The 13,283-nt window shown below is 38.2% G+C and overlaps 1 protein-coding gene and 3 long non-coding RNA genes across 5 annotated transcripts; 2 read left to right on the top strand and 2 right to left on the bottom strand.

Moving 5' to 3' along the window:
• Positions 1 to 320: 320 nt before the first annotated feature.
• On the bottom strand, positions 321 to 5,840 carry LOC130699527 (mast/stem cell growth factor receptor kita-like). Of its 2 annotated transcripts, XM_057521795.2 has the most exons (21): positions 5,592 to 5,631; positions 5,388 to 5,465; positions 5,181 to 5,328; positions 4,750 to 5,107; positions 4,443 to 4,664; positions 4,220 to 4,377; positions 3,976 to 4,150; positions 3,744 to 3,910; positions 3,517 to 3,673; positions 3,267 to 3,437; positions 3,048 to 3,191; positions 2,875 to 2,978; positions 2,557 to 2,811; positions 2,325 to 2,469; positions 2,027 to 2,254; positions 1,817 to 1,961; positions 1,621 to 1,748; positions 1,399 to 1,553; positions 1,212 to 1,334; positions 1,011 to 1,140; positions 400 to 937 (listed from the first exon to the last, which is right to left on the bottom strand). In XM_057521795.2, exons 4-21 carry the CDS (start codon positions 5,090 to 5,092, stop codon positions 564 to 566), a joined length of 3,324 nt encoding a protein of 1,107 aa, XP_057377778.1. In that variant the 5' UTR covers positions 5,093 to 5,107; positions 5,181 to 5,328; positions 5,388 to 5,465; positions 5,592 to 5,631; the 3' UTR covers positions 400 to 563. The 2 variants fall into 2 exon arrangements, with proteins under 2 accessions (XP_057377777.1, XP_057377778.1); XM_057521794.2 differs by lacking the exons at positions 5,181 to 5,328; positions 5,388 to 5,465 and having other exon boundaries at positions 321 to 937; positions 4,750 to 5,034; positions 5,090 to 5,107; positions 5,592 to 5,840.
• A 4,557-nt stretch (positions 5,841 to 10,397) lies between these two features.
• Positions 10,398 to 11,375, top strand: LOC130699550 (uncharacterized). The gene is made up of 4 exons (XR_009003455.2): positions 10,398 to 10,505; positions 10,562 to 10,805; positions 10,929 to 11,168; positions 11,246 to 11,375. It is a non-coding gene; the product is annotated as an uncharacterized LOC130699550 (long non-coding RNA).
• On the bottom strand, positions 11,282 to 11,906 carry LOC130699546 (uncharacterized). Its single transcript, XR_009003450.2, has 4 exons — positions 11,798 to 11,906; positions 11,682 to 11,733; positions 11,457 to 11,572; positions 11,282 to 11,400 (listed from the first exon to the last, which is right to left on the bottom strand). It is a non-coding gene; the product is annotated as an uncharacterized LOC130699546 (long non-coding RNA).
• A 391-nt stretch (positions 11,907 to 12,297) lies between these two features.
• LOC130699547 (uncharacterized) lies at positions 12,298 to 13,022 on the top strand. The gene is made up of 3 exons (XR_009003451.1): positions 12,298 to 12,374; positions 12,488 to 12,607; positions 12,806 to 13,022. It is a non-coding gene; the product is annotated as an uncharacterized LOC130699547 (long non-coding RNA).
• Positions 13,023 to 13,283: the final 261 nt, after the last annotated feature.

The following is a 13,283-nucleotide window of genomic DNA, read 5'->3' as shown; positions in this document are numbered from 1 at the left end:
AACTCATATAATTGAAATATCTGTTTGATCTTACCATGACGTTCGTCTTCATTCGTCTTGTGTCCGACACGCATACCGACCTACCGCAAGTGTGAAATAAACGACGGAGGGGGGAATACAAGCGACTCAGTTGTTCGAGACATAAACAACGAAACTCAGTGATAACAAATAAACGAACATACCTTGAACTTACCGTGTTCTCTTGTTTTAGGATTTTTGAATAGTCATCACTTTCCACCGAGTTTCACACGCCTCGCTGGTAAGAAGATATCTAGAGCTGATAACCGAATACAATTTAGCTTCAAACAATTTCTCTCAGCTAACGAAAATGTTGAGCTCTTTTGGCTATTCGTTTAAACAAATACCTATTACATCCGAAGCAAAACAGAGAGCAAAATGTGATTTGTCCACGTAATATCTTCCAGGAGCTTCGTTGGTAAGCACACAAATAAAACTTTTTACGTTTGGCGGGTGAAGAAAGCTTTTTCATCAGACGTCGCTATGCGGGACGAAAACATTATTGATAAGAAAACTCTTTTCGAAGGGAAATCCTTGAAGAGAAATTATTCATCATTGTTGGAGATTGTGGAGAATCGCACAGGAAAGTTCCAGTATCGTTTGGCATTTTCTGTTGGCGGTGAACAGGCTTTTTCTTTTAACATCTTTGCAAGACCATAAAGATCCGCAGGCTTTCCGTTGTTTCTTTCTTCATTAAGTTTTACGTACGGTTCATTCATATTAAGGTAACTAGAGCTGACGACTGACTCCATGTGATTACAAATGATTTCTTCCATTTGATTAAACGTTGGCCTTCCTTTCGGCTCCATGTTCCAACAGTTGGCCATTATATCGGCAATGAAATTTGGCGCAAAATTTGGCTTATCCATGCGATATCCTCGAAGAATTTCCTTAAGAAGTATGTGAGCAACATCCATGCCTGCGATAGACATTGAGTCAAAATTAAATGGTTGAATAATATACACGAAACGGTTCGATTAGTTTATCCTGACCTGGATATGGGATCTTGCCAAGGGAAAACATTTCCCAAAGAAGAACGCCGTATGACCACACATCAGATTGGCTGGAAAAGATGCGATCAGTCAGAGATTCAATAGCCATCCATTTGACTGGCATCAGCCCCTGCCCATGAACAGATCGTTCTTTTTTGTTTAATGCCATTGAATTTAATTAATTACTACTAGTTATCATACCTGCCCTTTTTTCTCATAGTTTTCATCATAATACAGCTTTCTAGACATGCCGAAATCAGCCACCTTGGCAACTCCGTCATCGGCGAGCAGAATGTTACGAGCGGCAAGATCACCATGGAGAACCTGCGGATTACATTAAAACGTGGATAGGTAGTTGAATGAAGTAATAATATGCTGAACCAATTACCTTTTTACTAACTAAGTAGTCCATTCCTCGAGTTATTTGGAAAGCCCAAGAGATTAAGTCTCGTGTTGACATGGACCCATCCGAAGTTGCAGAAGGATCTTGCTGGTATTGCCAAAAAGGTTTGGAGTCTTCTGGATCAGCTGTCGATTTGGCAACTGACAACATCAGGGGATGAAATGAGCCATTCAACGGAAATGCAAATTCTGGCAAATGGAAACATACTTGCGCTATTTGGTTCACATGAAATGTTGAAAGCGGATCCGTTCAAAAATTCGGTGGACGAATTCATCTGGAAGGATGTGTTTGACTGAGGTTCATTGTAATCCACTACAATATTGTCTGTGTGTGTACTTGAAACATTAAGCATTTTAAATTAATAATTTGACAATCTGTATGGGGTTTAAATTATTATTATTACCTCATGGTATCATTATTATCTAATTCGCCATCCGTTTTTAAATTACCAAATTCGTCTACTTGATTGATAAATGAGTTTCTATGCTTGATCAGGTAAGTTTGTAAATTGCCAAATCGGCAGTATTCGACGATTACCAATAAATCACCTGTAATTAAAAGAGATACTGTATCAAACGTTGATACACACATGCGGAAGTCTTTCATAATATACCTTTATCTATTCGCTTAGTGCAGGCCCCCAATAAATTTACAACGTTGAGGTGAGACCCCAGACATGCAAGAATTTTCAATTCGCCAATGAGGGCTTCCATTGCAGCGACATTTGTATCCGATTTAACCATTTTGACGGCCACTGTTTTCACAGTTTCATCAGTGTCTTTGATTCCTATAGCCTCGGCTTTGAGAATTCGGCCGAAGCATCCAGTTCCTAGCACAACTCCTAAATTTTTCAAGCGGTTTATTGCATTAGTAATTTTATGGCGTTATTCAGAATCTTAAGAAATACGAACCAAGTTTTAGGCGGTTCCTCGGAAATTCCCACCGTTTATCATAGGGGAGGAATTCAACTTGCTCTTCGATTGGTGACTGGGTATTTAATTGATCAACATTTCCGTTAAGAAGTCTGTTAAAAGCACCAGCAGTTCTCATTTTTTTCTTTTAACCGCAATTGAATTTAAAATTTAGGTAAAAATCAGTCATAAGATCATACAGAAACCTAATATCTTTTTCATTATCACTTACCCTATATACGTAAAGTTTAACACAGGTGGCAAATCCGACCACAAATAAAACTGCTAATGCTACCGAGACTGCAATAACGATCGTGTCCCTTCTCACATCGTCGTAGGATACAATAAAACTTCGTTCGGATCTTCGTGATAACAATTGGTTTGTCTGTCTACAGGTGTACGTACCGATTTCTTCTCTCTTTCCTTCAAGTAGCAAAATTGAAGAATTAGCTTCTACGCGTAACAAGCCAGAATAGAGTTTCCCATCCTGAAATATTATACGTTCATCAATTTTTACATTATTAAACAATTAACTAATCTCACAGTTCACCTTAAACCATTGAAAGGTTTCTTCTGTCAACGTTCCAACACACGTCAAATTTTGCGATATTCCATTTTGCAGCCGGATAAACGTCTGATTGTTGTTAATTGATTCTGAAATCAAAAAGGAAGCTTTAATTGATCATTCTTTTATTAGAAATTTTAGAATGTTAACACCCAAACCTTTGACACGGAAAGAAATGGTGCGGATCTCATTTGCCCGGCATTGAAAGACGTAGCTGCTCGGTGCAGCAACCACAAACTCTAAACGACTTTCGTAAAGTGTCCTTTCCTCGTAATCGAAACGATCCATCTTGATTTTGATGCCTAAAGTTTTGAATTTCCGTTAAATAACGTAAAGCGACCAATAAATACAATTAAATAAGTGCATAGAATTATTACCTTTAGGAGGATCAGTTTCATTAATAAGTTGCATCGCTTCCTTAGTTCCGATCTGGTAGGCCCACGCTGGACGTTTAGCAATGTTGGTATTGTAGTAAATACGGCAAACTAACGTAACATTACTCCCTATCAATGGGTCGTCTTCACCAACAAATTTTGTTAACTCCATTCCTGTTAGTTATAGTATAAAAAAAAGTACTGTGTGAAAATGTATCCGATATAATACTGGCTCATCGGATGCGCTTCGTACCTAGTACCTCCACATAAAAATTCCTCGAATGTTCCTTATTGTTTATCTTTCCACTACATTCATAATGACCAGTATCATCAATAGTGGCTTTCTTAAGCTTCAATCCAACTTTCGGTTCAAAGGACCAATTGGCATTAGGATCTTCTAAAAGGTTAACCTACAACAATTGTTTGAATTATATTCTAATAAAAGCGGGAGTAAATTTTTTTATTTTCTCTTTGTTTTACTTTGGGTTCGAGCCAGTTTTCGCCTCGAGCAGTATACTGATGCCTGTGAATCAAAGAAACTTTAACATCAGGATGGGTTGGCCTGCATGAAATTTCAAAATCTATTTGACCGTGTGGAATAGTAAAATAGAATTCATTCTTTGCAATGGTGACTAGCTCGATACCATCTAAAGAGTAAAACTTGTTTAAACAATTCACAAATCTATCGTAGTGATTTCAGTTTTTTACTCACCATAAACAAAAACGTACTTCTGTACTATTCCCGTTTGTCCGTGCCCATAGGGAATGCCCTTACACCCAAAGTAGCCGGTGTCAAAGATTTTCGTATTCGCCAAAGTTATGGACGATGTCATATGGGTCATATTTCTGTCAAATGTCTTACGTAGACGGCGTTCCACGTCCGTGAGCTTTTACAGAAACAAATGGAAATAATTCAATGAAACAACGATTAGTAAATGAAACATTGAATTTTCTACCTCTGCATTTCTGAAAAGGTAATCTGGAAATTCCCATGAAATAGCGAAATTTTTCTGTTGAAATTCATCCTCAAACGCATAGACACACGTGATCGTAAGTGTCGTATTAGCATCGATAATTTCTTCCCATTTAGAAGGAATCATGGTCAGCCGCTGACCTAGAAGAGAAGAACAATGGTGACAGTCAGCAAAATACTAGGGAATTTGCGAAATATGTGCGTACTTTCTTTGGGAAATTTCTGTTTTTGGGGAAGATCCGGACAACAAGAGCCTCGCTCTCCGTCAATTAGTTTGCAGGTTTTGGTGCCCGGAGTCATTGCAACGCTGTCGTACCATATACCACAATCTTTGGCTTTGCGACATGGCGTTGTGAATATCACACTTTTGTTGCCATAAAAACGACAAGTAGCTTCGTCTTCTACGGTAGTATTCCAGTCGTCTCTCACTTGAACGCAAAAAAAAAAGGATGTTTATCAAATCAATTTCCGTGACGATTAATAATTATTTTAATATATTATTGTCATAGATACCGTTCTCGGAAGAATCTCTCCACGGAATGAATCCGCATAGTGCAGTAGGGTGATCGGGAAGGTTGTAACGAGAAGTCGTTATCGCTGATTTTTTCATGTAGCAATAATCCTCATAACCATAGACAAACTGGGTACATTCTGGATTGGCAATGCAAAGTTTTCCACACTGTTGTTTAGTACCGTCGCTGAGAAGTACTTTGCCGATATCATTGCCTGGGAAGTCGCATTTCGGGGACCATTTGTAACCACTGTCACTCGTATGCCAATCCTCTGCGTTACCACCAACTGAACAAAACATTGCCGATAACAAAGAGGCCAACGTGAAAGCGTATGTAAGCACCATTTCTTGGTAACCTGTCTAGAAATTAAAGAAATGAAAAAAGAAATGAAAAAAGAAATGAAAAAAGAAATGAAAAAAGAATCGTATTTACTACGAAGTCCCGGTCTTCAAACAATCACAGTCTAACACAGACAGAGAACATTCGATACTTGAGATCACGATACATTTCAAAGTTATGTGAACTAGAAATGAACCGATGTTGAACGCAACATGTTTGGATGTGCTTTGATGTTGCTAGCCTTGAAGGATGTGCCAGAAAAGTTAGCACTCTTTCTATACTACGTCTTACAACTTTCACCTTTGTCTAAATCTCCGCCCATTGATGTTTTGTTCGGCTGTTACTAGGCGGCGAACCGGAATTTCCATTTGCGTCAATCTAGGAATAGTTACGAAATGGAAAACACAGCCCTTTGCCATTCGTAGATTAAACAGGGTTTCCCGCACACCTTTTTCTTCACTGCTTTTAAATTTTAAAGCACCTCATGTTTCTTACAATATTTACCTGTTTTGTTTCCCTTTGCACTGGTGATACGAGAAACGGTTAAGCGACTAACACCAGAGGTATTAGTCGCAACTGTTCCTGTAATTTCCAACACGGGACTAAAACCATTCGTTGAAAATGGTGGCAACATAGTCCAACGTTGATATTATAAAGGAAAAGGAAGTTGGCGAATGCATTTGAGGTTGAACTTCCGAACCTCTAGATTCCTTCGATAATTTTTCCGGTTGAGATTGAATCACCCGCAAATTATTATGATTTTCCTTATTGAAATGAAGAAACAACACAGAAGTCATTTAGTTCAAATATCTATCACTGTGATCTTACCATAAAGTTCACATTGTGTCGTAGTTCTGGCTGATGCAGCTGCTGAATGCAATACTACCTTAAGCTCTGTTGGAGCTCACATGCACCACCTGGCCCCATTAACTTTCGTTTCAATTGGCCCAGTGTCCAACAGATGCATTCTAACCTATTGCATATGGAAGATGAATAAAGAGTGGATGGTGGAAACAGTACCTTCAACTTGTAGGATGTTCAGCTAACAGTAAATGGCATGGCACCAAGCTGCTACGTCATATATTAGCCATCAAGCAGATTGTAAAACATAGAAAAACAGCTCTAGCAACGAAAAGCGTCAAATCTTAAGCAAGGATTAAAAGATTTTAAAATTATTAAATACTTATGATATTATTTTGTTTTTAAAACGGTGGACATGACACCACAGTTAATGGCTGAGGTTGATTGAAGTTGAGGCTGAAAGGAAACCCAGTGGGAAATATAAATATTTAGGCCCTTCATTAGGGGATCGTTTTAATAAGTATGTAATGTTCTTACCGTATTTTTTTCGAGCCGTGTTGATAGAAGGAATGCCACATCGTAATTTAATGCACTAATTCAATTATTGATTACGTGACTTAAAGTATTGAAGAGTATATAAAATGCCAGAAGCTATTGGCGCGAAAGTAGTGAAACTCAGAAACTGTGTTTCGGATCACGGCACCTCGCGGACAAAATTTGGACTTGTGTTTTCAATTGTTTCAGAAGCACGTAACAACTTTAGTTACTCGGGGGGAGCGTTAGACATGTCTGCATTTTCTGCTGACCTACATGAAGTTGGCTGAGTTCGTTGGGAAACCATCTACAAATGGTTCTTTCAGTAGAAACTGAGTCGGTAGAAATTACTGGGCTATTAGGTAAAAAGTTAAAATTGTTTCTAGCTGCTCAGATATCTGCTTTGCTCAGTGCTTCATGCTCCATGTAGTAGGTGGTTGGCAGTGTTTGCTGGTGATATGGATGTTTGGCAAAACCACACATTTACAGTTAAGTTATTTGGTGTGCATCTGTCGTTTACTTATCTCGAAATGTTAATTCACGTAGCGAAATCTTTCACGGATTCCCGAAAGACATATGTGGGGATCAATTAAAGGATAATTGTAGACTTTCTATTCATAGCCAAACAATGGCTGGTGAAAAAAGCGCGGGAAAATTTTCGTGTCACGATAGAGAATTCACTAGGCTTACGTTTTGACGTTCAAAGCTTGACGCATTTGCATTCTTGATCTTTAGTAAAAAATATTTGGCTGATTTACCAATTTAATAGTTATCATAATAATTTGATAATTAATAAAAATTTTTTTCTAAGGGGAAATTGTCAAATAAAAAACAAAGTCGTGTTTGTAGTTTATAAAATGAGAATTTATTGTGTGGGGGTAGTATGTACATGGAAAAGCCAAAAGGGAGTGTGGGAAGAATAGTAATAAAAAAAACATGAAAACAAAATTTAGAGATATTTCCAAAGGGTAAAAAGTTTGAACTGATTGGAAAAATTTACAAAAATTTTGTTGGTGTGGGAATTGCTATTTACAGTGGTAGATGTCAAAAGTAGTAACGAAATGGGAAAGGACAAAGAATGTACAGCTATATACAAATGACATGTTTGAACCCGTGGGTGTTTGATTTTCCGACAGAAATGGATCGTGGATATCCAAAGCGTCGACCAAGGGATGTCAAATAGTAAAACTGCAATCCTGTGCTCAGTCTTTCCGCGACTCGAAGAGGAAATAGACAGGATGGGTCCAATTCTTCACGAAGACGAACGGGACAAATGGGGGATAGTTGGATCCATGCGGATGAAGTGCGGCAGGGGCGATACCTCCGTTCTTCTTGAGGGGCGTTTGCGGATAAGATATGACGTCATTGGTTACTGGATATGCAGACAAAGAGTCTAGGTTTGCAAGATAGATAAGTGGGACGTGTGATCCAATCCATTCTTGCGTGGAAATAGGCAATCCATCAGACTCAGTATCTTCCAGCTGAAACCAGTAAACATCTCGAGCTTCTTGCAGCGCCTTTTTCGCTTCGTATTGACCCTTCTTCTTCTTTGCCCTTCTGGTATTTAATGCTTTGTTGTTTCGCTTACGGAACTCACGTCGCCGTTCTTCATCGACAGTTTCTTCAGGAATAGCATCCATTGTTGGAATGAACCGTCGTTTGCTGTTGACTCGTGCGGACGCCTTGAAAACGAGCGAATGGCGATAGAGTTCGTCTTGAAGGATGGATTTCTCAAGAAATTCAAACTCTCGCTGCTCCTCTTTCTTGGGGTCTCGCACAAGGACAGGAAGGTATCCATTACGAATGTCATGTTCGATTATTTCAAACTGCCTCAGTTCTTCCTCTTCTTCAGGGTCCAACATTATGACGATCTTTTGCGACTGGACAAGAAGCCCGTCGTCTGATACGATGTCAATCCAATCCTCCGGAATCAACGCGAAATCATCCAACGAAGCTGCGGGCCGGCAATTGGGAACGAGTTCCTCGTGATCACCACATGTTTCGTCAATTGGAACAACACGACTCTTTTCAGCGTCTTTTTGTGGGACAATTTTGGTTGCACGTAAACCCAACTGCTGCCTCGCAACCTCGGACATACGATTCACGCTCACCGGAATACGGGACAAGAAGGATGGCTGTTGGTGACAGGCCAAATTGGGAAGAGGATCAGCAAGGCTCTCCTGTTTAAATGGCGCCGTGTGATTTCTGACTGGAATTCGCGAATGGAATCCGAATTGGCCTGCAATTGTGTTGCTAAGGGTCGCCACAGAAGATAACACGGACTGGATCTTGACCGGCTTGGCGGCAACGACGTGACTGCGCACACGAGTTTGCACATGGAGAAACTGCCGTTTCTTGCCAGGAAGAGGCTTTGGTGGTGCAAACACGGGCATTTTCAGTCAATGGATGGACAGATGGATACCAAACAAAATGAAGTTTGGTGGTGAAATGCACTGAAATAAGCTTGCAAAATCACTTGAAAAATCTCTCTTTGAATCGTTCGGTAAATCTCAGATAAATCTGGATAATACTTACTGGAACAGTGAGTGATTCCACGGTTGATTTGCGTGGGGGTTATCATTTTCCTCCTTCGGACCAACACGACCATTAGTGAGTTCCTTGCTTTTTTTTCAGTTTGAAAACTAAATCTTGGAGACAGGCACATTTGGCATTGGTTTTCGTCTCATTAATAATATTTCAATTCTAGTTCTGTATAAATTATTTTCTTAGCATAGTTTGTAATTAATTTTTTCAAAGGTTTTTTGTCACCGATCTGATGCTCTCACGGACTGTTGTAAATTCGATTTTGTAGGTTGTGCGAATTTTATTTTAATGTTTCTAAAGATCAATCATAGATTTTCAATTGTAAATTTGCCAAGCTTTGCATTCATTCTCTGTGGTGCACATATTTATATCCAGATATTTTTTTAAGATTTTACCTTTCGGAATACCTAATACAATACAGCACAATCACCACACCAGCGCCACCTGGTATCCACGGGGCAATAGCAAGTTTTGGTACCAGAACACCGTAGATTCTAGTACAGGTACTACGGTGGCCATTTTGATGCGATATAAGCTTTAGTGTACGCGCTTCGCAAATGTAGAAATGAAAATGTCTTTCAACCGAGTAGCTCCTACATGCCCACATTTATCTACTTTATGATTTTGAAAATTAATTAATCCATGGGTGATGATCTAAATGTACAAAGTGAAGCATTAAAAATTCAAACCACAGTGGGAAAAGTTCATTCTGGGTGCTAGCTGTTTTTTGTAATACGTCTTTTCGACGCTCTAACCATGGAAACTCAGTAGCTGAAGCTTCTTACTATGTGATCAACCAAGGATTCTCCATCAGCATTGGAAATGTTACATCTGGTAATGCCTTTGCACTGTGTTTATATAATTTTATTACTTTAATCTTTTGTGTGTGTATTAGGCAAAACACTGCAGAATGTGAAGCAGATACCTTAAGACAATGGTTAATCCAAATGCAATAAATGCATTCCTATTCGCACCACAAGGCAGCTGCCTTGCCTCGTTATAAAGAAGAATCATTAGAGTAAAAAATACTAAAAGGAGATAACAATCTTATGTTTTGTCAATTAATTTCTTAAAATGCTGATGTGTATCTAAAACTGGCTGGCATTTGTGACTAGGCTGTGGAGGCTTGCAAAAAGAGCTGATTAGTTGTATCCAAAAGAGGGCTCAAACGATTTTACTAAAATGTATCCCTAATGGTTGCTTGTGTCAGCCAGCAACCTTTGATTAGCAAACAAGCCCATTTCAGTTTTGTAGATGAAAGTTTGCCCCAGTTTAAGTGACACCTCAAAATTTTTTGGCTGCCAAGGAATTCTTTGTAGCAGCTTTATTGTAGACTATTCCTTTATATCACCTGGGACAGACTTCAAACAAAAACTTAAGTAGTATGCTGTGTATTGTTAGTGGATAAAGTATTTTAATGCCATTATTTGGAATTTTCAGATTTTTTATGGATGATGAACCCAAGAACAATCGTAGATTGACTTACATGTACAATTTTTTCCTTTCTATAAAACATGCATAGCTAAAGGGACAATTGTGGTAGGACTATTATATGATAACACTAGCAAAGTTTATTTACAACTTTTGTTAAATAGGTATGAATGATAGATAGCACCAGCAGATACATTCAAATCAATGATATGATAGATCAAATTTAGAGTGAATTTAATTTGGATTTTATGCAGTGTAATCTGTACTTCTTGTATATTAAGTTAGTGGACTATGGAATGCTGAAGAGTCATATGTGACTGGAAATCTTCTTGACTGCATAAATTGGCCAGATTGCATTGGAGAGTCGATTTTCGAAACCGGAACATGGATATGTATTTGCCAGTACAGGTACGCCTACAAAAAAATCAAAATCTCCAAATATGTAGAGCAGATAATGACCCATCAATCTTTTCTTTATTTATACATACAAAACACTTAAAAAAAAAAACAATTTTATATTTAAAACAACAGGTCATCTTACCCATGATTGCGCCCACCGTTAGTCTGTGATAACCTAAGCTGTCCCTCATCATCGGAAATTTTCTGCCAATGGAACAAACGGTGAAGGAGCCGAGTAATGAAATGCACAGGAAATCCAGGTAATTAACCAGACCATTAAAGTCCTGTTACTGTTGAAAATCAACAGAACTACAGCCGATTCTGTTACGGATTTTATGGCAAACTGATTGCAACGGGGCTTTAATGAATTCGGTGAGTAAATAAGCATGATGAATTCCACTGCTTCCCCTTAGCCTACAAATTAAGATATAAAATTAATCTAATATTAGGGCAAAAAACCACAGCACACTTAAAGAAACAAATAATTCAAAGCAAAGAAATCTATTGCAACATGTTTACATGATTACAATAATCATACTATTTCACAGAGATTATATTTGATTGCAGATCGTGTGGTAAAGTATTTCAATTAACTGAAAACTACCTGCAATACGACAATTAAAATGATATTTTTACTTAAATTCTAGGAAATCAATAAACCTCAACGAATCAAGTGCCGATTTCTTCCGCTCCTCAGAAGTGTAAAGAATCTACTTTGAACGGGCGCGCATCTTCCTGCGCTTTCGCTTCAGCCTACGCATTCGCTTTTTGCGCCACTATTCATACAAGTTTTGTTATTTAATTACCACACCAAGTACACGTAAGCAATGCTAATTTTCAAGTTCAGACATGCCAGGAACTTAGCGAGAAATTTTTAAGTTTTACCTTAGCTCTCGTGTTGTAGTCGGGCTCGGGAATCGACTCTGAGATCACCCAACTATACTCGAGAAAATATTTAACGTGAGATGAATTAGAATGGAAGTTGAGAAAGGAACACTTACCTGTTTCAGGCTGCTGGAGAGAATGATTATTGCTGTCACGAAGTTACTTTCGACCGTCCAGGCTTCCCAACCTTTTTTAAGATCTGAGATGAAAGAAAGGGAACCTCCACCTGCTAGACAAAGGATCACCTTGGAAGAACAGAAGAGGTAAAGACCAATATTGCGCTTAAATTGTGAAGGAAGGAGGGGGTGGGGCGGTGGTTCGAGTCAGATAGCTTACCTAACAAAGGGACCGGCGTTTGCTGTCATTTAAAACAAAAGCTTGATGACTATCGAATTATTTTATTTCATGTTGTTTAAAAACGAAGGCTTATCTTTGATGTTTACGTTTTGATTTCATACCTGTGAAAAGAATGTCGGGTTTCTTAAGATTTCCCTTTGGTTTGCCATGCCAGTATTGGCGCTGTGTTCAAATTATCTGAGGGCATGAATCATTAATTAGGAGATAGCATCTGGCGGACAAAATTTGAACCTCACTTAATTCTTTTAATGTGCATCCTGCTTTGTTTAGTACCACTTTTCCTTTGATAGGCAGCCGGAAGTTTTCGCTGCTGTCATCTAAATGAGTAAGCATAAGGTATAAATATTATATTACCAATATTTAATATAATATATAAATATTAAGATAAATGTGCATATACCTCAACCATGTCATTAATTTTTAACAATTTCTTTTCATGTGACTATCAGTCAACACATAAGGTTGTCATTTCAATGGGCTAAAAAATCAACTGAATATCACCACTAACATGTGGAATAGTAATGTTCTGTGATAAAAGATGAACTTCCAGATCTCATCATTTCTGCAGTGTAAGTTTGACAAAAATGATATTGATATAGTTTATTCTTTAATTCACAGATCGATAACCCAGTTGCAATCAGTTCATCTGAGCAGTGTCATGACACGATGATGTTTTTTCTGTCCTCATTCAGCATTGCTTTTTAATTTAGTTATTTTCCTTTTCTTTCCTTTGATTGCTCTAATGGTTGTATGTGATATAAGAACAGCAATCGCTGGATGCCAAGATGGACAGCCAGACAACAGGAATCATAAACAAATGACCAGATCACCACATTGGATTGCCCATTCGTAAATGAAATGCAGTCCCGGCATCTTCTGCAATAGTAATTGCACCTTAAAGAAAATATGTGTAGGCTATATTTATATGAGAATAGTTAATACGAGGTTTAACATCTTGCAATAAACTTAATTTCGCTGACTGTATACAGCTTGTCATTGCTTGTGTGTTGTCGTTGCTTGTGTAGTATCACACACTATTAGCATGTCGATTCTGCTAGGACCAATAGTTAAAGAAAACAAATTGTCCAAATCTTTCGTCATATTCAAATCCAGGCAAACAGACTTATGTGCCTTTTAGCAAGTCTCTGCAAGAAAGAAAGAACCACATTTTCACGGTCTTACACAATTTGGGATAGAATGAATGTATCAGGAAAAAGACAAAAAAATTCACATATCTCATAATTC

Source organism: Daphnia carinata, chromosome 6, assembly GCF_022539665.2.
Source record: "Daphnia carinata strain CSIRO-1 chromosome 6, CSIRO_AGI_Dcar_HiC_V3, whole genome shotgun sequence".
Lineage (NCBI taxonomy): Eukaryota > Metazoa > Arthropoda > Branchiopoda > Diplostraca > Daphniidae > Daphnia > Daphnia carinata.
This window is presented reverse-complemented; position numbering and strand designations above follow the sequence as displayed.